Source organism: Struthio camelus, chromosome 5, assembly GCF_040807025.1.
Source record: "Struthio camelus isolate bStrCam1 chromosome 5, bStrCam1.hap1, whole genome shotgun sequence".
Classification (NCBI taxonomy): Eukaryota; Metazoa; Chordata; class Aves; order Struthioniformes; family Struthionidae; genus Struthio; species Struthio camelus.
The window spans coordinates 37,778,556-37,804,275 of NC_090946.1; the positions used below are offsets into that span (position 1 = coordinate 37,778,556).

Consider the following 25,720-nt stretch of genomic DNA (forward strand, 5'->3'; position numbering starts at 1 on the left):
TGATTCAGACCCCCAAACACCCCGGTGGAGAAGAGCTGGGGATGCTGAGTTTGGGTGAGATGCTGAGTCAGCCCCATTTCTAGTTAAGAACAGTACGTCTCAGGGGCTTTTGGGTGCTACCGGTTTCACTTGGAAACTGGAAAGCATGAGTGATGGGAAAATGAAATAAAAACAGAAAACACCCAGAGTTGGCTGAACTTTGCTGAACCACAGAAAAGCTTGAGTCTGAATGTTGGGCCAAAGTTTAGCCCATGCTCTTTAACCAAACAGTTCTGCTGCTCTTCAGTTTTATATAGCTGATTAGTAAAGAAAGGCTCAGATGAGGGAAGAAAAACATTCAGCCTTTACCAAACATGCCTGTTCTTGGAAGCACAGCTAAAACTTATTTCCATTCTGACTGCACATTGCAAAACCCAAGGCCAGCCAGGTCTGGGAATTGCTAATGTTCCTACGAGCACTAGGCTTTTATAAGCACTCCAGAAAGAAATTAGGACTCCGGCTACTGAACCTGCCAATTCACCGTCACTGGGGCTGGGAGACAGACAGGCGTTAGGTTTTAGTAGCACACAGAAAGAGGGCAGCACAAACACAAACTGAAGCAAAAAGCAATGTAAGCAAAATTGGAACCTGCCAACCAAGAACGAATACAAAATAAAAAACGGCAGATTTGGCAGCGGCAGATTGTCTCCGCTGGACCCCTCTTCCCTCCGTTGCTCAGGTCACCTCTCGTGAACAAGCTCCCCAGCAGCAGCGGCGGCGCCAGTGGTCAGGACACCCCATCCCCATGCCCAGCCGCCCTTGCGCTTCCTCTGCCTACCCTGCTCCCTAGACTACATCGTGCTGAGCGTCTGTCTGCAAAACATGTCCTTACTGCGACCCGCAGAATGTGTGCACTTTAGCTAGGGAGAAAGAAGGAAATAAAGAAAAATCAGTCTGAGACTGACCTGCTTGGAAACTCCAATTGCCCCTTACACAGTCTAAACAAATATTTATTTAAATTACTCAGAATGCCCCAGTCTTTTTATATGTATCCCAAAAGAGTGTCATAAAACATCTACAAAAAGGACTCCATTAACCTCTGCTGCCCTGAGTTAGAGGAACATATTTCACCCTCAGTTAAATTGAAGTTTAATAAACTCTTGGCCTCCGTCAGATCCCTCCAGCCCCCCTCCAGCCAGTTCTCCCCCGCCCCAGCCTTGCTCCGGGACCTGCGTACGACATCGGCATTCACCGCGAGCAGCGGCCGCCAAGACGAAGGGCTCATTAGTGCTCCTCTGGCCTCTGATCGCAGCGGCAGAGCACCTGAGAGCGCTCAATAAATCACCGCTCTAAGTGGCTGCTACAATCTCACACCTTTCATTTTTTTCTGTGGGGGTCGTAAGGAGGAGGAGAAAGATCTTTGAAGCTCTCCCCTGTTTTCCTTCTGCCCCAAAGTCTAATCACCAGCTTAGTGTGCTTTCATCTATGGAGGGTTAGCTCCACAACCTTCATACCACAGTAAGAGAGGGTGCACGTTCCCTAAGGGAGTCAGGGACGGTCTACCTCTTTCGAATGACACCTGCTAGTGATGTAAGTTACTGTGCTCACACACAAAAAAAAAAAAAAAAAAAAAAAGGGAGATCCTGCTGGCTTCACAATTTAAATGCAAAGTTTTTCATCCAAAAAAATATACATGTACTGTTCAGTAATCTCCTCTTAATAAAGTTTTGCCAGCTGATCAAGGAGTAGAAACGATACCACATGACTTGGCCAATTACTCTCAAGAGACATTTGTGCAAGAGTCCAAGCACATGGTTCACAAAGAAAAGGGATGAAAATGATTTACAGAAGCGGTGAGGCAAAGGTTTATTGATAATGAGGCACTCAGAGGAAATGGGATGAATGTGCCTAAAATTCCTTTAGTAAATGAATAATGAGTAGTATTCACAGCCGACAAACTTACGTTTTTCATTTTGGGTTGTGAATAGCAAGACACAGGACGAATGACAGTTATCAAGAAAAAAAAAAACATTAGGGAGTACTGAACAAGGAAAATATCAACAAAAGTGTGCTCTTGCTTGTGAAAGGGGAGCAGTGAATTGCTCCAAGGGTAAACTGTTCTTGTTAAATGATTCAAAGTGCTATGCGCTCCGAGGCCTGAAAAGAGGGATTTTATTCCACTTGAAGACTAACTACTTCAGCTTGCAACATGCTTAATTGTCACCAGGAAAAAAAAAATAAAGATGAAGAAGAAGAAAGAAAAGAAAAGAAAAAAGTAAGTTTGCATGAGCCAAGAGAGTTTGACATTTATTTTCCTCTCTATTTCTTTGGCTTAATTCTCGCCCCAGATTCCCTGTCCCCAAGCAAGCTGGGCTCCCACAGCCTCCCACCTCGTACTGCGCTTGCTCTCCAGCGGCTCCGCTGTGCCATCAGAGCCAAGAGGAGTCTGGCCACTGCCTTTGGAGGGGCCAAATCGGGTGAGGAGTGGATCTTTCACCAGCAGATGCAGCACTGAATTCCTTTAAAAAGCCACTCTGGGACCCAATTTTTCTGGGGAAAGACTGCCTCAGAGATAAACATCCTGCAGCTAGCGCCCTGGGGAGGTGTGGTTCCATCAGCGCTGATGGACCACAACCATCTCTGTCAGCTGGAACTAACACCCTCATGGCTCGGCAGCAGGGCTACACTTAACTAATGGACCAGATAGGTCCACAGCACCCAAGAGGGTAAGCAGCAAGAGCACAGTCTCTAAGGAGCTTTTATGCTCTTTTTTCCTCCTTAATATGCTCCTTGCTTCCTAGGTCTTCAGATCATATATCGGGGAGGCTGCACAGCTGCCTGGCCACGAGCTTGCCTCATCCTGCACCCGTGGCCCGCTTGGCATGGCTCCCTCGGGTATGGACTGGAGAGGAGGATAAAAAGCCACAGGCAGCTGGGCTCAGCCACTGTGCTGCTGAGGAGAGGCACCTGGCTCCAGGTGGTGTGCGGCAGTGCCACGGTGTCCTTCCAGCTCCTGGCATGTGAAATGGAGGGCTGAGGAGCTAGGACTATGCTGTGGCACTAGTGATACCAGCAGTGTGCTGTGGACGGGACAAGAAAGAGAGACTAATGCAGTTACTGTCCCCCCAGCATCCTAGTGGTGGCTTGCATTTGCCTGCCTGGCTCCCCAGGTGTGCAGATGTGCTCTGGGGGTGCACAGCCGCAGCGGGTGTTCGATAGGGTCCCAATTCATCCTGCGCCCAAGGTGGGTGACGCTCGGGCAGGCTGTGCCTGGGTGTGAAGTGAGGCCATTGCTAGGCAGCCCAGATCAGGTACAGCGGGCATGCACGCATGAGCACTCGGCTCTCCCTTCCCATGGGAGAAGCTGAAGGACACGGCACAGCGATTGTGGATCCACCGTTAATCCAGCCACAGTGCTAAAGCTTTTGGCAGGAGCTGATAAAAGCAAGCAAATCAGAAACTCCGCCCGGTGAACAGCTCTGTGTTTCTCCTCCTTATTCAGTGTGAGTGTGAGCCTTATTCATCGCGTGGCACCCGCACCCTGTGCCAGCAGTGTCCCCGGGTTCCCCATGGCATTCACCCAAGCTGCATCTGAGCATCCCGCGGAGATGCCTGTGCTTCTTGTCACAGCAAGCCTGGCGAGATAACGCACTGCTATTGCTCACAGTGTACAGATGGCGACCTGAGGCAGGGAGCCACCAGGCACAGAGCAATCAGTCAGAGATATCAAAGTCTGATTTTTAAAGAGTACTTAGTATTACCTAATATTTTTACATGCTGGAAATGAAGGCCTTGCTGGCCTCAGCTATGCTGCGAGTGCTCAGCAGCTCTGTGAGCTAGAAATCAAGCGGGTCACGCAGGCACCCTCAAATTGAAGAGCACAGAGCTGGTGACCACCTAGGACAAGTCCAAATAGGACCGACACTGACTACACAGCCTGTCCGAGCAAGGCCTGCCTTGGCCACAGCAGGCGCCCTGCCACTAGCCCAACTGGCCACGCCAGCAGCAGTGACCACTAGATCAGGAGGCATCAAGGTCTGTGCATGTGGTCCTGGGGGATTCGCACTGTCTGAAGGTGCTTAGCTTCGATGCTGCTCAGATGCTCTGAACACGCAGTAAGCTCCCAGGACCTTTGTATCCTTGCCACCCAGTCCTAACCTCCTCTTCAATCTGATATACGGCCCCAGTTTTCCTCTCTCAAGTCTTTAGACTAAGTTTCTACCGTACACAGATTTCTTTTCTCAGCCTTCTATTTCTTCCCTAGATATGGCTTTTCCTGTGTCTGTATTTAAATCAAATAGCATGCTCTCTACACTGCCTGGGTCTAAGGAAGGCTGAGACCATCTCTTGGAGTAAATGTCCACTGCAATTTGAGTGAGTTCAGACCTGGATGAGAAATCTGCAGTGTGAAAATCCAAGCTGTCTCTACTGAGCAACTATAACTTCTTAAGGTTTGTTCTTGGATAATTTTTCAGAGGAAAGGAAAGAAGTACATTTCCTGCCCAAAATCTAGCTTCACTGTGAGTTTGACATTCTTGCCCAAAGCACAGCGCACCAGAACTTCTGAAACAAGACACTGTCAGATTTTTCTAACATGGAGAAAAACAAGAATATAATTGGTTTTAGCTACATTCTTGGAAACAGCTTTGATTGCTTTAGATGAACTTAAAAAAAAAAAAAACAAAAAAAATTATAAAAAGAGCCAAGGGCAAGAAACTGCTTTGGGATTTTTTAGCCAAAATCGTTAACTTTGTTGGAGTTAGAAGCAACTGGAGACAGGAGTTTGGTGGAAAGTGCCAGACAGTAGATACAAACAGCACTGACTCTAGTAATGCACTTCCTAAAAGAAAGCAAATAATCATAGATCTTGAAAACAGTGAAGCTCCTGGAACACCACTAGTTCTCAGAAGTGAATGATTATGTGAAAGATGATGACCATGAAAATCAGCTTATATTAAAAACTGTGTTCACATCAGCTGTGCTCACGCTCGCTTTTGTGTTTGTTTTCAGTTAACATTCCAGGGTAGGATCATATTGACACGAGTGACAGCAAATGTCAAGTAAACATTAACAAATATTCACAAACATCATTTTTAGGAACTTGTGAAAAGGAAAATTTGCCCCAGAAACCTAATTCTGCCAGTAATACCCATCCAATCAGGGAATAGAGGCAACTCCATGTGACCTTATGTATCCACCGTGTAACTACCCTCAACCCACCAGTGTCGACCACCTCTCGGCTGCCTAATTCTTGAACCAACTGACACACACACAGAATTCCCTGACTAAAGATTACTCACGAACATCATTATGCCAATAATCTTGGATCCTAGACAGACCTTGCAAAATCATATCTTGCTCACAGGTGATTTGCAAACACAGCACGAGTTTAGCACTTTCCTCCTGCCCCTCTTTCCTCCAACATATCCCCTTACGGGAGCCCTTGATTTTGCAGATTTCTGATCTACATGTGGGCAACCTTGTGCTGATGCAGACTCCCCATGCTTGGAAGGGCTCTGTCTAGAGCAGAGGCCATCCCAACATCCTAACCAGCACTTCAGGGTACGTATGTTGCCTTTTCTAGCAGAGTGAGAAGCAATCATAAGGCCTTATTGGTACATGGAAAGAGTGACTGCAAGCAGGACGCACATTTGTTTGGCCTAGGGGCAAAACTAAAATACACAACCAAAAATTATGGGCTGGAACCAATATGTGCTGAAAGCGCTAGTCCAAAAGGTACTAACAAAGTTTCCTAGATGAGAGTAAGCAAGACCCTTTTTTACCCATTTCCTCTTCTTCAATTCTTTAGAAACAGGACTGTCTACAGGGGTCTGGAAAGAATGAAATTCGGGAAGAAGAATGGATAAACACTCCGGTTTCCAATGTCTGAGGACTCCTGCCACTTGCCACAGAGAATAGGAGGGGGCCACTAGGCATTGCTGGGCCTCTGCTTCCCGAACCATCCCCAGCTCTCCGACTCCGTGAGGAATGTCTGCAAGGAAAGCTGCCGGGAGCTGCAGTAGGCTGCCTTTTCCTTCCTTCTCATTTCTAACTAGAATTCCCACACCAGTATCTTCTCAGATTTACTAGCGCACTGTACATTTGGGTCATAATTCTGCAGAATTCGCAAGAGATAAACATGCCTGCATGGGAATGTGTGATTTCTGATGCAACTCATTTTGTTCATGAGACTCTCAGGAGAAGATATACAGTCAGATTTAAATAATGATTCTCCTAACTACAAAAATTCTTCCGTGAAAACAGTTATAAGGCTGTAGATTGGAACAAGCTAGGGTTTTAGATCCTAGTTTTTAGTGCTTCAAGAAACTGTGGAGGTTCTCCATCATAAAGAAGGGGTCAGAGGACCCCATTGCTGGGTCTGCCTGTATAGAGGGACTTATCTAGAAGTAGGAACAATGTGAATATTCACCGTTAATGTCCTGTGTATTCCAAAGTGAAGATTCAACTTGCAGAATCAGCTTAAATCAAACCGTTATTCCCCATAGACACCTCCTACAGCAGATGAAGCTAGGAGCTTATAAAGAGGGATAGCACGCTTGCTATACAGTTCAATTTGCAGAAAGTGTAGCACATACTAGTCTAAATAAGCTTCCCCTGTAAATAAGACCTTTATAAAATAACTCTTAGCTGAGAGAGATTTTGTGCGTGTATCCTTGTGAAGAATGTGATCTGAGCTAAACAGAAAAGAAAATCTCAGTGCCTCCCTCTCCCAGCAGTGACCTGGGGCATGATGTTCAGCTGCTACCATAAGAAACTCTACAGATTATTGTCAGCTGGTGATGGTCTGGAAGCCAATGTGTCATCTATTTATTTAATAGGGTTTGTCCCCAGGATAAAATTATGCCAGGAGAGGGCCAGGTGGCTGCAGAGTGGAGCTACCCGCCTTGGGTAGGGTGGCCTGGGTGCAAGGTGTCCTCACATGGGACACAGCAGAAGCTGCTGGGCTAACCCATGGTGCTACGTGGCTATCACTGCTGCACAACCAGGCCCCCTATGCACCCCCTGCCCAACTGCTCTGGACATATCTAGCTTTCTCTGGAGTGCTGTTTGAGCTGCCCTCAGCTTTTCGGTGCCTTCTGCTGATTTCATTGGATTGCTGGCACTCACACAGCCACTTTGTCACTACTTTTGGCCCCGCACTGACTGAAAGATGATTGCCACCGCCAGGTGGCCCCCACAAAACCCACTCCTTCCTAACCTGCTAGCAGCAGAGTGCAAAACGATGGAGTCTTGTCACCTGTTTCACCTCAGACATGCGGGGAAGACGACTACCAAGGGAACAAATTTAACTATTTAGATACTTGTGTCTTTTTTTCCTTTCAGAACGTTTTCACAGAGGCGATTTGGACAGATCCTGCTCCCACTGAGATGTCACTGCAGGCTTTCACCCTCTGCTCAGCTTCCTTTTGACTCCCTGGGAGGGAGTTTGCAGCAAAGGTTATGCTTCTATGAAATCTGTTGGTTAAACCAAGTTGTTACCTATTTTGCTCTAATAGGGAACTCATTTCCATCAGACTCAACATCTCCACTTGCATGCTTAGCTTTTAGGGCCTACACAATTCCCCTCATAATTCCTTCTGGACCAGGGCCCACTTACGTCTTACGTGTTAATGCATGTATGAGGTCACACTTACATACCATGACTTATCTGCTTTTGGCTCCTAGTCTCTCCTTCTCCGTGAGAGGTGGAATCACCTAGGTTTTCACATATGTGTCTGAATCAGAGAATATGCATTTTAACTGAGGCTGTACTCAGATTTATTTTTCTCTAGAAACAAAACTGAGCCTTTTCACTTTAAGATTTTTGCAGAGTCCAAGTAGGCCACACTGGCGCATACCAAATGGCCCAAATTCAGGAACTTCTTGCAAAGAGTTTGCTATGCTTCTTGGCTAATGTTCAAGGAGGAGACCTGGGGTCAGACTGCACTCTTCCTTTCTACTTCTCTGCAAGTTATTAAAATCAACAGGATAGACTAAGAACTGGATTAGACCCAGTCCTGCTGCTGTTGGTCTTCTGTTAAGTGTCCCAAGTGTGATTCAGTTGCCCACTTACAGGTTTCTAGCGCCATCAAAAATGCCCTAAGGTATCTCAGATGCTTACATGGGGCAGGAAGATATGAAGACCTTTAGGAGCAGCACCGGAAAACCAGGCAGTGTAAATCAGGGCACCCACGCCAGCACGAGACACCTCTGTTCAGCCAGCTCAGTCTTTCCTCCTAGCATCAGCAGAGCCTTGCCCACCTTGCCAGCAGACGAGCACTGTGTAACTCCTGTTCTGCTTGTTACGCTCTAACAAACCTGACAAAATACTTTGGCCTCAGATCTCTGCCCTGCTGCGTGTCCTTCATGTCTAGGCCCCCAAATATGGTGAAAAATTCATCTTAGAACCTTGGTGGCTATCACAGTCCCTTTGTTCCTTTTTGGGTAAGCTTCTGGTCATTTTCTAAAGAAATCCTTGGCTACCAACAAACATTGTCTGGCAGATTCCATCTCAGGCAAAGGCCCAACAACAGCAACAGCAACGAATCCCAGTAAGGTCCCCACGAAGCAGTGCTCAATAGGGTTTCTCCCCATCTTTGGGGACCCACTTTTGCAATATAACCCATGCAAGAAATACATCACATTTCCTGTAGGATTTTTCCATAACCTGCCTGCATTTTCCTCAAAACCAGTTCTCTCTTGGTCTGGCTAAGGATTTTGCAACCTCAAGATCTCCAATGGTTTTAACACTGTAACAAAACCTCAGAACCTCCTTTTACAGTGTTTCTGGTAGAACAAGCTCTCATGACTACTCATCACTCATTGTTTTATTTCCCCATCTCCTATACAACGGTTCATCTCTAAATTCCAAGCCTTCCCACTATGACCAGAAAGCTTTTGCGCTGCCATTCTGAAGGGAGTCTATATTCCAAAGCAGACACAGTTGCCAAATGAGTTTTCAATCACACTATGTTTTGATACCAACCAGAAGCCTTTTTTGGGGATGCTTTCAGCTCCTTGAGCTCTGCTCTTTCAAACCCACATCTGCTATTCCAGTGGCAGAAACATTTTCATTTCTGTAGACTGTGAAAGAAAGGAGAAAAAAGGATGCAGTCTCAATGCTTTTAGGATGCGTTTCCTTATTATCCTGCTGAACAAAGCGTCTGCCCCAAAAAGAAAGCATCCGAACAAGGCATTAGGAGAGCTAACCTGATGCCCAGGCCTGGGGATATCTGCTGATCACCGCAAATTTCAAGCGCCAGGGCAAGGTGTCCCTCAGGACTGCTGAACGCAGGGAACTGTTACACATTTGCATGCTATGTTAGGATCACAAACTTACTTCCAGACAGAATAGCTGGGTGAAAAAATCTACAAATTTATTCACTACAGGATCTATTTGCCTGGTGTGCTAGTGTCACTTAGTATTTTTTACAGTATTAAGTCACCATCCATTGAAGCTCATTTTGCTTTCATGTCAGTGCTGTCCCCATTCCACAAGCACTCCCACCTGTGTTCAACAGCAACCTCTCCAACCCCAAAAATGCACAGCCGCTCTCCTCTGGCCACTAAGGTAATTTTCCCTTCTCTCCAGAAGCAGGAGGTGCTTTTGCAGTCCTGACAAATCCACAAATAACTCCTCAGCAATAGGATCAGCACCCTGCAAAGCCCGTGAAGGCTGGAAGTGCTGACCAGGGCCATCCAGCCTCTCTTTCCTCACGTCAGTGGAAACTCTGCCCCCAATGCCCTTTGCTGAGCGTTTGCACAGGGTAAGCATTGCACCTCTCTTTTATACAGTTTACCTCACTTTGGGTTCAGTTTCACATTGGCAGCTTCTAGTTTATGACAACCTGTTTATAAAAATGTATCAGTTCCTATTTAAAGGGTTTACGGTATGCGTGGATATCTGCAGATATAACAGAGGGGCTGCGTGGCCGGCTCTATGATACCTGCTCTGTCAGTTTCTCAAGGGTGGGCTGCCTTACACAAGCAATGGGAGACCAGGGCTATAGATTCCTACGGACTTGTCCTAACATGAAAGCCATTTTATCTCCATATATCCACTGTGGAAACCAAAATGAACCTAGTATAGCATATCCCAGATATAATCTATTAATGGTAAGGGACAAGTATCCTTTGATTAACATAATTACCCCTACTCCCAGCAAACCCATTGCTTACCCCTTTTGTAACTAGGAAAATAGGTGAGGTCAAAGAGTTGGCTTAGAGCTCAGAGAGATATATTTCTGGAGGTGGGCACTGTAAACAGATTGCCCAGACCTCTTTGTTTCACTTGTGCCATATTTCAAAAGGAAACCACTGCAACTTGAAAGGTTGCTGGTGCTTTTCCACTAGGCACCGACCACCCTGAGCCGCACGCTGAGCGTTGGCTCACCATCTACCTTGGCTATGCTGAGCTCTTTCCCAGATCCCCTGGGAGGTCCAGTCTCCCAGGTGTGTTTCTCCCCAGGAAGAGTACTTTCTCCAGCTGATGCCTTCCTTTACACCCATGAGTGGCTCCATTTTGGATTTCCCCATCCTCTTACCTCTCTGTCTAGTTTCAATTAGCAGCTGCAGCGCTCAGCTGAGTGTCCGCAACGCCTATAAATTATACATGCAATAACCCAGCTCTGACTATAGCAGTTTGGCTTCCCCCATGGGCCTCTCTCTGACGTGGAGCACTGCCAAGAGGACGCAAGTAGGTTGTTTAACCAAAAACTCCATTTTTTACCACCAAGGCCGAGGAACAGAGGATTTTCAGTATGACCAGTCACAAAAGGACCCTTCCCAAAAGCAAATTAATTAAAGGCTACAGGGAAGAGGGGGAGTGCTTTGAACACCAGCTTAATATCCGGCCCTGAGCACCACAAGGCATTGCTACAGCCTCAACTCTAACTTAAAAACAGCGTCTCCCAGCTTGGCATGTGCAGCTTCACGTCCCCCTGTTTCCTGAATTCAGTTTGGGGCTTTCAGTAGATTTTTATGAGGCTCTGTCCTGACTAGCCATATATTTATAACAACCCTTTTTGTGGGTATTTCCCCTCCCCACCAGAGCAGCACTTAACTGAGCTGGCTGCAGTCATGTTTGATGTTGTAGCCAATCCCCCATTGCTTTCTGTCCTGCATAAGTCCCTTTTTCTAATAGCTTGGCGTGGTGTGAACTGGATGCAAATCCTCTTCTCTCTAGCACAGGAGCTGACCTTATAAGACTTAAAGCAACCAGCTTCCCTCTTCCAGTAGCAGCCTTTTCTATTCCTGCTAAAGGGCTGAAATGTAATATTTAAGCTCTGCCATAAATCCTACAGTTTTGCAGAGTGTTTCTGGCCTCCTCTTACTCCACAATCTGCCTAAGTGTCTAGCAATTGGTCCATCGGCTATTTATCTTGGAAATCCTCACCGGCATCTGGAGATGTGAGGAACACAAAATGTCTGCAGGTCCTCTGCCAATTTAGGTGGGTCTCTCCTTCCCTTTGCCTCCTAGCATTTAGCTGTGTCCTGGCTAGCTCAGGCTGATATCTGGCTCCAATCTGCTTACGGCGGTTAAGACCAAATCTTGATAAGTCAGACTGTGTCTATAAGACAGGGCTGCTCAGCTGTCAGGTATGGGTCCTTGCCACAGCCACACTGCTGACTGCGCCCCGGGAGGAGGCCTGGGCATGCACGAGCCCAGGAGGGCAGCTCAGGCGCCGAGGCTGGGAGCGAACCGCAGCACGGGCCAGAGGGGCTTCCAGCCCTGCGGCGAGAGGCCGGCGCACAGGCTGCAGAGCTCACCCCTGCCCCACGTTGGGCCTCAGGCTCTTCTCCGAGGGGGAGCGCTGCAGAGCCAGGCTCCCTCCGACCCATCTGTCCTCCCAGCCACGCAGCGGGAGTGGGCAAGCGTTGGCCTCCCACCAGCTCCTTCCCCCTGCAGTACCGTGGGAGCTGGACAGCCTGGTGCTGTGAGCCCTGCTGTGTTACGGAGCACACGTGCTGAAAATGGCCAGTCCTGGGGCTGTCCCAGGCCCTGCATGACAGACCGGACAGCGCTAGACCAACTGCAAATCCAGCAGGCTGGCACCCCAGTGATCCTCTGGTTTCGTCTTCAAGATGGTTTTCTATTCTTTTAGAATTCCTTGCTATGGCTCCTATTAAGTTTTGGGCTGAACAACACTTTCTTGTTTCCCCTGTTTTGTGAAAATTCTAGCCTGTGGCATGTGTGTCCCCAACCACGTCACAGACCTGGGGTCTTGCAGCTGGGCCTTCAGATCTCTCTGGACACTGTCCCAGCAAAGACTCGTTTTCAGCTTGTTTTCAACCATTTTGGAGAAATTCTCAATATTGCTCTAACTCTCTCTGCAAAGTTTACAACTTTGTTTTGTTTTGATTTTATTCTTGTGTGAATTCCTTTCACTTTTTATTGCTTCTGATTAGGTTAGATTTCTGTAAGCACCTTTGTTATCTGATCCCTCTTGCATCAAAAGAACATACAGCTCACTCTTTCCCTCCTTGGAAACTGAATCCCACCCCTGATACCAGCGTTAACTCTCCTGATTGAAGCAGTTAGTCAATATTCGAAGTCTCAAGGAGGTAATTTCCACTACAGGGAGGAACTGATGAGTCCTGCAGTATTTCTTTTATGCAATGGCGTTTGCATACAAAGCTCTATCTCCCTAAACACAGTGGCAATCAGACAAAAGTCATTTCTGTAGTCAATCTTACAAGCCTCTCTTATTTCCCCTCAGATAGAAATCTGCCCCAAACGTTTGTTCTTTCTTTTCCTCAGGTTCCTCATTTCCCACTGATAGTGCTTCTCTGACCGGCCTTGACTGTATGTTAACTTTGGTTTTGCAGTGTTTTTGGTTATGTTTCCACCAGAACCGTATGAAGGATTTGCATTGAGTTTCCAGTTAAACTGTTGCAGCTACAGTCTGGGACTGGACAGCCCTGCCAGTGGCCTGTGCTCAGCAGAGCTGCTCCAATCGCTTTATCTCATACTCCCATGGCAGCTCCCTTGCTTTTCAGATTTTTACTGAATAAAGGAAGTCGCTACCTTTATAAACCACCTAGATTTTGCACCTGGCCTCAGCGTACAGTGCATCTATCAGTGAGTACAGCAGCTTACCTTTCAAGCTCTGTCACCTCCTAAAAACTCACTTGCCTCACAGCTAATAAACAGAGCCCTTGCTAATAAAGAACATACTTACAAATAACACTTATTCAACCATCTGCTTCCAGCAAGCAAATCAACTGTAGCAGAGTAAACCCTAAACTGCATCTTCACTAGAAGTTTTATCAGACTTAAATAAGCATTTAACTGTTGAGTTAGGCGATGCAATAGTCATTAATCCATGCAGATAAGGACAGATGACAGTTCATGACATGTAGCTTATCGTGGCCAAATCCTGCTGGGACCTGAAGACAGGAGCTACCAAACGTTGAATCGCAGCTATTCCTAGTGGAGAAAGACATGAAGAATCTAATGCTTGTGAATTCATACCTAGATCATCCATAAAATCAGTTGCAGACGGCCTTCATTAATAGCTGTCAGTCTGCTACTGCTCATCGCTCTTCCAGGTTTCTCCTCTTCTTCCCTGTCTCCTGTCTTTCATCTCTGTTCCCTCCTCTCTCCATCCTCCTCCCCTATTCTTCACTGACAATGTTTTTGGATGGAAAAATGGCCCTAGACGTGTTATGGTGATTAGAACCGCTCTTTCACATCCTGCCTACTTATGTGACAGTCAAAATATGGAAGACTGAGTATAAAGGCAAACATGGCCAGGCAGAATGACCAGTTTGCCTAAAAACACCGATTCATCTGAACTTAAAAAGAGCAGCAAGTGGAAATCATTTGTTTAATATATATAACTTTATATATATTATATATAAATATATATTTATACAGTTATAGATATATAAGTTTACTTACAAGCTGGGACAGCTGGGAGACAGGTAGCCACTGTAAATTACTGTAACACTTCATTCATATGAAACATTCCTATCAATCTCCTAGCAAATGATTCTCAAATCACAGGAGTCCTGTGTTAGCTGTGTAACTGCTCAGGTTTTTCCCAGTCCACAACTATTTCTTTTCCTTTTGAAAATGTATCTATATGAAGATTTTAGATCTATGCTTTCCAGACTGACTGACAACGGGGATGGGATTTTTTTCCAGATGTGTAGGAAGGATAACTCAGAAACACATGACTTTGGGGGCAGGGATTTTTCAGAATTTTCTCAAAAGCAGTGACCAACCAGTATGAGCTGAGACCATTAATGTGGCTTGGCAGGATAAGCCTATGCTCTGTACTAGGAGACGTAGGTATATAGGACACACAAATTGCTACAGGATCTGAATAAGGACTGAATAAGGATCTGACCATCAAGAAACCCAAGTTTAACCCCCTCCAAAATCAAACACAGGACACTCTCCAGAGCAAGCTTCCCATTTCTGCGAACCGCACTCCTCCTCTGCCTCGTCCCTGCAGCCTGCTGGTAATCTCCTGCAAGAGCTGTGGCCCTAGGAAGAGCACGATGATGCCACTGAGTAACAGCTTGACCTTGCACAAGCCACTTTCAGTCTCTGAGTCTCAGTTTTTCCAACAACAAAATGGGAAGGAAACTGCCACAGGATACATTACATTAGTTGAGAATTGCCACGGCTACCCTAACACCGTGAACAGGACAGTAAACCGGCTTTAAAGACTCCGGGGGCAAACTGGCTAAGGAGTCGGAAACTAGGGCAACTAAGCGGACTGGGATGTGACTGGAGATGTCCTTTAGCAGGAGACCTTGGCTATGAGCCTCTCAGACACCACCTCCCTCTTACAAGGGAAACTCATCATGGCTTTGAATGCAGGGCTTGGAAAGGGAATAAATCTTCAAGATCTGAGGGACTGAAGTCTGCACATTAGCTCCCCTTAAACCCTGAGTGCATTTAACTTGGGAGGTTAGAAACCACAGCCAAAGAAATCTCTTTTGATTCACAACTTGTTTTGAGCAGTCACCCATAAAGCAGCCAGTGAATCACTCCAGCCAGTTAGTCATGCAACCACACTGAATGTACACTCAAAAGGCAGCACAAAATAAACAGCCTGCAGCTCCAGATAACACACACACAGCTCATTTGCGCTATCTGGCATCAGTATATATTGTTAATAGCACTCCTACATCAAACCCTTAGGAAAAGACGCACTCAGTAAGCATCTCCAAATCTCTCTCCCCATCAGTACTTTTCTCGTCTGCTTCACACTGTGCTGCCTTCAAAACAATTACCACTAGTAAAAGTTTAAGACCTTTTTTTCCCCTCTCTTTCTACCCCCTTCTCGTTGCTAGTAACGTCCTGCTGGGGTTAGAGCGTGCGCTGCAGAAGTGAAGGGCTAAAGCGGAGTTAATCCCAATCAGCAGCGGACAAGTTGAAAATAAACAGTTCTAGTGTGAAAAGAAATCTTCCTGCGAAAAGAGAACGGCACAAACACGGGGGGGGGGGGGGGGGGGCGGCGGCGGGGAGGCTCCCGGTCCTTTGACACATGAGTATTATAAACAGCTCGGGTCAGGAATCCTATAAAAGTCTCCAGCCAAATCTACCGTCCAAGTCAAGAGAAGCGAAAAACATGTTTGGAAAGAGCCACAAATAAACCTTCCTGCGAAGACCCGGTAACAAGCGTGAGCCCTACCTTCGCGTCCTGCTCTGCTCCGCTTAGCTCCCTGAGGAAATCCCACAGGTTTCTGCGGAGGAGATCCCGCACCTCCAAGTGTCTGTGCAAACAGAGGCTTAGCCAAACTCCTGGCGAGAGCTCCCTCCCCTCCCTGGGAGGGTGCCGGAGCCCTTGAATGGCAGATCTGGTGGCCCTATTGTGAAAAAGAGAAGGCAATTGCCAAAGCAGCGTCAGCAGCACCCTGGGGAGCCCGCAGCCGGTCCTGGCCGAGGATCGCAAGGAAGTCAGCGTTATAAAACTTGGGAACGGGCAGTTTCTCCAAGGAGCCAGCGGCGCTCGCCCAGCATTGCCGCCCGCCTTCCAGCCCTTCCCGCTCCCCTCCGCCTCGCTTCTCCTTCCCTGGCGGATCTTCTCGCCCTTTCCTTTTCCCTCCTGCCCGTGAGGGGCTCGCTTCCCCTTCCTTCTCCTTTCCCCGCGTCCCCACGCGTGCCGTGCCGTGCCTCCCTCCTGCGCACTTCTGCCGCTTTATACTCCCACGCTGCTCCCCGCCGGCCCCGGCCCCCGCCCCGCGGGCTGCGGGGGCACCGCTCCCCCGGCAGCAGCCGGGCCCAGCTCCGATGGGGGGGGCCGGCCCGGCCCGGCCCGACCCGGGGACAGCGCCCCCCCTGGCCCTCTGCACCCTGCGGCCAGGGTGAGGGGCTGCCCCGGCCCCCCAACAGTGCCCTCCGCCGCCTTCCAGGCCGGCGGCCCCGAGGGGCGCGCACCGGGGCAGCGAGCCCGTGCCCGGGAGATCCCGGGGGGGTGGGGATCGGGACATCCCTAGCCCTGGGACGGGGCACGGGGTCACCCCCCGGCTGCCCTTTTCCTGTCCCCACACCGGCCGATGAGGAGGAGCCCTATGAAAGGGAGGGCAAAGGGCCGCGGGTGCCCTCCCAGGCGCGGGGGTCCGGCTGCGCAGCCCCCGCCGCGGGCCGCCCGCCCACGGCGGCGCTTGCAAAGCCCCCGGAGAGCGGCGGGGTCCCTGCCCCGCCGCAGCGGGCAGCGCCGAGCGCCCGGCGCAGAGCGGCCCCGCGGGCAGCGAGCGGGCAACCGCCAGCGGCTCGCTCCGGCCGTGCCCGCCGCTTACGTTTCATTAGTGGGAGGAGGAGGAGGAGAAATGCATTAAAAGTGTCAATGTAAAAAAGCACGCAGCGATCCTCTAATCCCTACAGCAGTTGCTTTATGCACTTCTATTAATAACGCGCTGTAGACTGCACTTTATAGCTACTCGCTTACTAAAAGAAATGGTCATTATTTGCATAAGCCGGCACTAAAGAATTTCCTCTGCAAGAAAAAGCCCGTTTCCTTTCTCCTGTCCCTCTTGAGCAAACATCCCCACCACTTTCGCATTCATTCCCCAAAGGATTTTTTCCAGCCTGTATTTCTAGACAACAATATATGCATATATTTTGTGTGTACATATGTATACACATACATATGCTTCAAGATACATAACTTACTTCAGCTGCACGCAGAAGAAATAGCAAGTCAGATTACTTCAGCACATAAATCACTCGAAGGTTTTCTCCCTCCTAAGCAGAGATATATAACCTGTTCTGAGGGGTTTTGTTTAAGATTTCTGCTTTAATTGAGGGTTCCAGTTTGCGGGATAAGCCGTCAGTCCCAGTTTTACAGCAGGGAAGGAGCGAGGAGCCGAGCCGAGGGGGCGGCGGGGAGCCCCGGCGGAGGAGAGAGCGCCTGCCGGCCGCCTCCGAGGGGAGCTGGGGCCGCCCGGGCCCCCGGTGCCACCAGCCGCCGCTGCTGCCAGCAGCTGGTCTGGAAGCACTTCAGTGATCGCCTACCGTTTCCTCCTTATATTTACGACCCCAGCCCTCCCTGGCCTATATTTATCTGTACAATGCAATGGAAGGGCTTAGGTCTAGAAATAGAAGCCGAGAGCAATAGATGGCAGGCATGGGCTTTTTATAACTCGAAACGAGTTGTTTTTTTAAAGAATTAAAAAATTATGTATATTTTTTAAAAAAGAAAAAAAAGGGGGGGAGCCCTCGCGTGCTTGGCTCACGGGGTACCTGGCAGCCTCCGTTCAAAGCTCGGGCCTCGCCACACGGTGCCCGACCCGCTCAGGATAAGAGAGGGGAAAAACGCGACGGGCTGGGGCCCGAGTCCGAGGGGCTGCTGGCGGTGGAGGTGGGCGAGGGCGCGGGGCACCAGCTCCCTTTGGGGAGTTGCGGGACGGGAGAGGTGAGGAGTGGAAATGCACAAGGTGGGGGCCGGGGCCGGCGAGCGGCAAGGTGGGCCCTGCTCTCCCCGGTGCCCGCCGTCGGGGCGGCCGGAGGCCCCAGCCTCCGGGCGGGATGGACCTGGGCAGGGACAGGGACCTGTACAGCAGTTTGGCCCCCCACTAAAGGGGGCAGGGCCCTGGGTGCGAGGAGGGGAGCGGGCCGCCTGAGCACAGCCTGGCGGGAGAGGCTTCTTTTGGTCGGCCTCGGTTTTTCATGGTGTTTTTTGTTGTTGTTGCTATTTTGTTCTGTTTTTCTGTGTTAAATAGAGGGACTCGGAGCAAAGCAACCTGGCGCCCGCCCGCACTGCCTCCCACCTCCCGGCACCCCCCGCCGGGTGCCCCGGCAGCGAGAACAATGGGCCCGTGATCGCATTGTCCTGGCCGCAGCCCCGCGGCCCCCCGCACGAGCTGCGCGGAGCCACCCGCGGCCCCCGGATTAAAAGAGGGGGCTCCGCGGCCCCGGCCTCCCGGGAGAAAACCACCCGTTTTTCCCCGCCGGCGCGCTGGCTGCCTGGGCTGGTGCCCGCTGCGGAGGCAAAGGGCAGCTCTCGCTTCCCTCGCTCTCACCCCGGCCCGGTGCGCTTATCCGGGCCCCTGGGTTGAGCCATCTGGGAGAAGGCGGAGGCGTCCCTACGGCTGCCTTCGCTGCAGTCGCTCTCCTAAACCTGAATCTGGCTATTATTAGTGAGAGTCTCTCTTTAATCATTAGCCCTTAATATTATTATTGCTATTAATTATCCTCGCGGATCCACATGTCTCTTATTACAGCCCCTAGCCACATCACACACGGCTCGCGACGTGCTCGGGGTCTGGGCCGGGCCACCCGCTCCCGACGCGGGGCTCCCCTTTGAAGGCAAGCCCGGAGCCCCGCTTGGAAATAAATGAGGGGGACCCCGGCGGTGTTCGGGCGAGTGATAAATTCGCGTGGCCCTACCCGGGGTTGTAATGTGCCATCACAGGCTAAGCCGGTGCCCTGGGTTTTTCGTCCTACAAAAACAAGAGAGCCAGTTAGCAGAGACGGGGCGGCAGGGCAGGGCGGCCGGGCAGACCCCGCCGCCCCGGCAATAGCGGCGCCGGGCCGGGCCGGCACCGGGCCGGCGGGAGCGGAGAGCGGGGCCGGGTCGCGCCGCCCCCCCCTCTCCCGGGACACCCCGACCCCGCTGCTCCCCTTGCCTGACGGGTCCGGCCCGGCCTGGCCCCCCCCCTTCCCGGCCTCCGCGGGTGCGGAGCGGGCCTCCGCGCGGGCTCTCCCCGGCCTGTGCGCCCACGGCACGTAGCTTTCCACCTACCGGGAACGAGCATGGGAAAAAGAGAGAGCGGGGAGAAAAAGAGAAAAACACCTCCTAAACTCTATCTGAAACATGCGAAATAACAACCTTATTTCCAACCGGACCCGTCCGCGTCACTCCGCAGCTCCTTTCCACCCCCGCGGCCCGGCCGGGAAATATCCGCTGTAGGGAGCCGTGCCCACCGGGCTGCGGGCAGCAGACGGCAGAGGGGAAGCGGGCTTCTGCCCCCCGTCGCCGGGCTCAGGTGCCGGGAGAAGGAGTTGATCACCTTTCCCGGGGACTGGAGGCACCTGTGCGGGGCGCAGGCAGCGGCCCTGCCGACGGGGCCGGGGGCACGGGCCCCCGCGGCGGGGTACAGCGGGGGGGGGGCTCGGCGCGCTAGCGGGGCCCAAGGGCGCTGGGGGGGGGGCAGGTTCCTCTGCCTCGCTTAAGTCTAGAGATGGGAGAAAGAAAGTAAAGAGGGCAATAAAAACAGCCGGCGAGTCCCCAAAATGACGGCCAGAAACTGGGAGACAGGAGTGCCTGCCCGAGCTGGGCCTCTCCGGCTCCCCCGAGGCCCGCCGCTGTGTCCTGCCCGCCGGGAGGCCCGGCTGGACCCCCGGTCCCGGTCCCGTCCTGCCCGGCGGCGCGGGGGTCGGGGCACTAGTGGGGGAATCGCCACCCGCGCTAGCAGCGGGCGCTGAGTTCAGGCTGGAGCGAGCCCCGCTGCCGCGCACAGAGATCACCGAGGGGGGAAAAGGAAGAGATTTTATTTCCACTTTCCCTTCTCCGGAAAAAAAAAATATATATATATATATTTTTCTCCCCAAATCGCCTAGAATAACGGAAACCTCCCAAAGAAGCAATTCGGCTTTTAAACACATGCTCGGAAACGAAATGAGAAGAGACTCCGTTGAACGCTATCCTGCGAAGCGCCAGCAAAAGGAAATGTCTTAATTGCCGTTAATGACTTGAGGAGAGGATGCGTGCGGGTTATCTGTAAGCGACTCAACTGCCAGGCAGAAATCAATTAGGGGAGTGGCAATTAAGGGGGGGAAAGTGAGAGACAGGAAAGTGGGAGAGACCATTACAACGGAAAGTGATGATTTCGGTGAAAATTTCCAGGAATCCTCCTTTAAAAAGACGGTCCCCTTAGAGGATATTTTGCACATAACATCTCTCCCCTCTTTCTTTCTCTTTCTGTTTCTTTCGCTCCTCACTACGGATTTTCCTGAATTCAAAAAAAAAAAAAAAAGGCGCTGACACTTTCGGGAGTTCATCGGCTCCGGAGAGAAATTACAATGAAATCACCGCAAAGCGGGGTGGGGGGACGACGACGACCCTGCTCCCCGCGGAGAGCGCGCAGGCAGCCGAGCACGGCTGGGCGTCGCGGTGCGCGGCCGCGCCCGGGAGTGCTGCGTGCGCGCGGGCGGCCCAGAGCCGGCCACGGTGCCGCTGCCCCGGAGGACGTCTCCGGCGACAGCCCGGGCTTCCCGTCCCGTCCCGTCCCGTCCCCCCCGCCGGGGCGGGCACGGCGCGGTCTGCCCCGAGCCCCCCGCCTCGGCCGGCCCCAGCCGCACGCAGAGCACTCACCGTAGCAGGGGACCTGCAGGGCGCCGTTGTGGCCGCTGCTCTCCTGCAGCTTGAGGTTGCTCTCCGGGGGGGTTTTGCAGGGGCCTCGCTGCATGTAGAGGTGTTGCTGCTGCTGCTGCGGTGGGTATTTGCTAAAGGAGGCTGGAGCCCCGGCGGAGCTGGGAGCCTGCACGCTGCCGTCCAGCGACTGACATTCCTGCTGGCTGTAGCGGCTCCGGCACTTAGTGCTGCTGTCACCAAAGCCTTGTCCTTTGCTGGCCAGGAAAGTAGGGCTGAACTTGTCACTTGCTTGAAATGCCCTAAAAGGCGAGGAGCCTTCTGTGCCCTGGGAGGCTGCGTTGTAGTAGGAATCCATGGCAGCCGGATCACAATAAGAAACACAAGTATCAGCATTCATTCCTAAAATTAAAAGGCCCGAGTGTCCTTAATGTGCTTGGAGGGGCACCAGGAACCTCTCTTTCTCTCTCCCTCTCTCATACACACACACTCACAGCTGGGCCAGGGAGCTCTAAGAGGATTCAGATGTTCATGAAAGCTGACCAGATCTCCAAACCCCCTTAAGATCTTGCACAGTAAAAGGGGTCTTTTTCTTTCCCTCCCTCTCCCTCACACACACACTCACTTGCTCTCCGTCTCTCCTTCCAAACTATCTAAGTCCAAAGAGACTCTTCTCAGTACTTCCCCCCCACACACATACGGAAAAAAAAAGAGACCTCTCCCCCAATTAATATGTAGATGATGACAGTGGAGGGGAGGGGGCCCAGGAAGGGGGGAGTGTGCGTGTGTATGTGTGTGTATGGGGGTGTATGGAAGCAGAGCAGGGTGGAGGTCATATCTTTTGCATTGGGGGGAAAAAAACTTTTTATGATTAAAAAGTAGAAAATCAAACACATGACACTAATGCAATTAGGGGGTGAATGTGGGGATCTGTGCAGGGCGGAAGCACAGGGAACAATTTAACGGTTATGACACACTCGATTCGTTCTGGCCCTCTTCACCATTCACTTTGCAACGCAGCTGCAGGGACCCCAGACTCCGTAGCCCCCTCCTCTATTAAGTTCGTTATTAAAGACGATATGGATTTCCCCTGCAGCTATACGCCTTTAAGCCTCCCGCCCACCATTAATCCGTTCCCTCCTTCGGACATCCACACGGCTGGCAGCTCTTCGGGGAGACTCTCCCAGGGCTGCTGCGAGCTGTTCACGGCCCCTCGCACTGCAGTGCTGCCCTCGCCCAGCCCAGCGCTAGGCAAGCCCTCCGCGGCGTCTCGGCGCACGTTTATTATATCAGCATTCATTTACCTCTAAAAAAAAAAGTTCTCTCTCCTCTCCAGGTATGAAACAACTGGATCAAAAACAGGAGGGCAGCAGGAAAGTATTTTAGCAGGGTCGCCCGGCACATAGAGTTAGCCCTGCTTCTGGGACTATCAGAGGTGAATTTGCAAAGGGACAGGGGCTGAAAATAGCCTTTTTTAGTTTCATGGTTAGTTTCAGGGGCTTCAAAATAAATCAATATTCACCTTCGGTCGCCCCCCCTCCGCCATTCAACCTGATTCCCCTCCTCCCCCGTTTAACTCCTGCTACCCCTTACACGTACTCTTACCCTGCCTTCCTCCCATCCCCACATCTGGTTTCTATTGCTCGCTTACCTTGAAGTTTTCAGTAATAAAGATATTACGCAAACTACATCCACGGTTCTTGAGTCAAAAAGAAAAAAAGAAAAAAGAAAAAGAAAAAAAAGAAGAAGAAAGAAAAAGGAAAGGAAAGGGAAGAAAAGAAGGCCCTTAACCCCTTCGCCCCCGCCTGCGCGGGCAGCGGGCCGTGCCGGGGCGGCGGGGCCGGGGGCGCCGCCGGGGCTGCCAGCGGGCTGCCGGCGTTTGCCGCGCTGTCCGCCCGACTCCCCCCCGCCGCCTCCCCCCGCTGTAGGGGACACCCGCCGCTGTCACTTATTTGCGAGTGTCCGCGGGTGCGTGGGGCAGCAGGGGCCGGTGAAGAGGAGCGGGGGGGGGTGGTCTGAGGGGGCCGGTTCGGGGCCCCGCCGCCGCCGCCGCTGCCGCTGCCGCTCGCACGGGCTTTGCTCCTCGCCGTCGGGGCTGGAGGGGCAAAAGCAGCAACCGCGGTTTCCTGAGCTGGGCGCAGCGCAAAGCTGCCTTGCTGCACTTCGCTGACAATAACGGGCTCCCTCCCCCCCCCCCCCCCGCAGATGCAGAAGGATTTCTAGCGAGGTCGTCTTTAAAACAGCCAAAGATGGATTCATTTACTAGATTTCAAACCATTTACAAATCTCCCCCAGAGCAGTGCGGCAGCGCTCGGCTCGTTCAGGTTTCTGGTCCAAGAAAGCTTTCAGCGGATTTTCCTTTCTTATTCTCTTTATTACCTGCCTAATTCTTTCCTCGTTTTTTCGTTTCTCCCTTTCCCCCCAGTCCCCACCACCACCACCACAGCCCCCTCTCTCTTTCTCTCTACGACTTAATAAAAAGCAAACCCACTCAATACGTGCAAGTCTCTCTAAAAACCACTTCTGGACGGTCAGTGGGGAATCCTCAGAGAAACCTCAGCCAGGGGAGCCGGGGACGCTCCCCGGGTCCCCGCAGCGCGAGTACCCGGCCCTGCGCCGCGCCGCGGGCAGCCCCAGCCCCGGAGCAGCCCCAGTCCCGGGCAGCCCCAGCCCCAGCCCCGCGGACTTGCAGGCGCCCACATTAAGGAAAGAATCTGCGGGCGCGTACCCAGCGTGTGCGCGCATTAAATGCAAGGTTTCTAGCCAGTTGCTTCCACAGCAATAAAATTGGCGAGTGATCAACCAGCCTGAGAGAAAAGATGTTCAGGTATTTCTAAATGCTCGGGATAAGAGACTGCGGCATTACACTCGGCCTTATTATGCTCCTCGGCAAAATTGCCACTAAGATTAAAGCAGCACGAAAAAAGAGAGAGAAATTCCAGGATCGGGCAGGAGATGATTTTTTTTTTTTCATAAACACTGCAATGCGGGGCTCACAGAGGCAGTCCCGCTTGGCCGTGCCGAGAGGGGGCTGCCCAGGGTCTCTCTCGGCCGGAGCGCTCAGCCAGCCCCTCCTTGCATTAAACTCTAACGAAAAGTCGATTAGTTCCCAATCAGGACTAATCCGCAGCCCCGCGGAAAGGATCGCAATAAAACTCTCTCTCTAATGGCCAATTTGTGTCAATGGAAGCGAGAGGTTAATTCGGGAATCGTTAGCGAGTGAAAGGGTGCTTGCAAATACCTGGCAATCTGGCGGGAGAAAACTAACTGGGGAATCGCTTTTCTTGATGGTTTTCGTTTGGTTGAGTGGGGTTTGGTCTGGAGTCCTTTCAGCAAATTTGACGGGGGACTCCCTCAACACCCGTTAGCTGGGAGCGGAGCCTTGTAAACAGAAAAGCAAACAGGGAGCCTGCGATCGCGCTCTCTTCGCTCGCCGCTCAAGACGGCCACGGGGCTCCGCGTCCCCATCCTGCTGGCGCGGCTGTGTCCATCCATTTAGAAAGAGGGACAAGTCTGGGCTGGGGGTTTCTGGGCTCTCGGTCCGGCCGCGTTTCCGCGGAGGGGCGAGAAGGCTCCCGCGCCTAGGGGCGAGGGCAGCATCCCCGCCTGCGGGAGCGAGGATCGGCAGAGCCGGGACAGAAAAGGGACACGATCCGCTTGCAACTTGAGCTCACCATTTTTCCTCTGAGTGACCCCAAACTTGGCCTGTCTTTACAGTAAATACGTTCAAAAGAGTAGAATAAAAAAGCGGCCGAAGGATCTGCTCTCTGCAGAAACGTAGTTGCAAAATATGTATCTACACATGCTTTACATCGACATCGTTTTCAGGTACATTGGCTGTTTTTTTTTTTTTTTGGAAAGTGTCACCCCTAAAAGTTCCTTCCCACACACGACTGCCAGGGCTAGGAAGCCCAGATGAGAGCAAACTGGTCCTGCATTTAGGGGCGACAGCTCCCACCAAGCACTTTACTGCTGGGGGGATCAGCCGGGTCCTGCATCTCCGGGCAAACCAGGTGTCCTCTCCCAGGGACCCAGCCTCCCCCGCCGTACCGGCACCGGCCAGCAGCCCCGGGGGGAAAGGGACAGCCTACGGCAGCCCTCCCGGGGTTATTTTTGAGCAGAAGCAGGCACGGCTCCTGGGGTGAGAACCCCGTGTGCGGGGCAGGCGATAGCGGGTGAATCCTGCACCTCGAGCTCTGAACAACAACAACAACAAAAATCCCGTGCAATTTCAAAATTCAGGCTTGTGTCACGGCCAGGGGAAGGGACCGCGGCGGCCCGTCGTTGCCCGCAGCCCGGGGTGCGGCGGCGGGGGCGGCGGGCAGCGCGGGCGGGCGCCGGCCGGGACACGCCGCGGGCAGCTCCAGGCTCGCACGGGGGTCGCGCCGGGGGAAGGCGCTGCCTCTCCTTCCCAGCCACCGCCATCCCGTCCCCCCTCCAAGCCGTGCCCGTCCTTCCCCGGGCTTGGCCGGGGCCACACGCGGCTCCCGGCGCTCCCGGGACGTCGGTCCAGGTGCCCCCGGCCCTTCTCGGCGGCAGCGGGGGGGGGGACAGGGGGAGGGAGGGAATAAGTACCCCGGGTCAGGGAATGGGCTCATTTCAGTGGGGAAGGAGGGAGGGTGAGGAGAGAGGGGCATCTTTCACACCGTTCCCTCCTAGGCTCTTTGGCAGCGCCTTGCTCTTGGAAACTGTCTCCAGCTTATTTTCCCTTCAGTTTTTTTTTTTTTTTGTGTGTGGTCACTTCAGGGCTGCGGGTTCCTTTTGTACCGGACCGAGATCTAAAGGCAACCTATTTATAACACCGCTGCTGGGGCAGAGAGGGAGAAAAAAAGTATTTGTGCTAATCTCCCCAAACTTTTTTTTTCCTTTCCAGCGGGATGAAGGTTGTGTCTTTATTTCGGGAATGGAGTTTGCCTAGCAACAGTCCCACTGGTACCTTCTGCCTTGTGCTCTGGCTCCTGCCGACAGCC

General features: G+C 51.8%; 1 protein-coding gene across 1 annotated transcript in view; it reads right to left on the bottom strand.

Annotated features, from left to right (window-relative positions):
- Window positions 1-21,426, bottom strand: part of ALX4 (ALX homeobox 4) — a 47,839-nt gene extending 26,413 nt beyond the window's left edge. The window contains exon 1 of the mRNA XM_068945567.1: window positions 20,754-21,426. Coding sequence (XP_068801668.1) covers window positions 20,754-21,150 — 397 coding nt within the window. The 5' untranslated portion in view covers window positions 21,151-21,426. The remainder of the gene's footprint in view (window positions 1-20,753) is intronic.
- Between the last annotated feature and the right edge of the window lie 4,294 nt (window positions 21,427-25,720).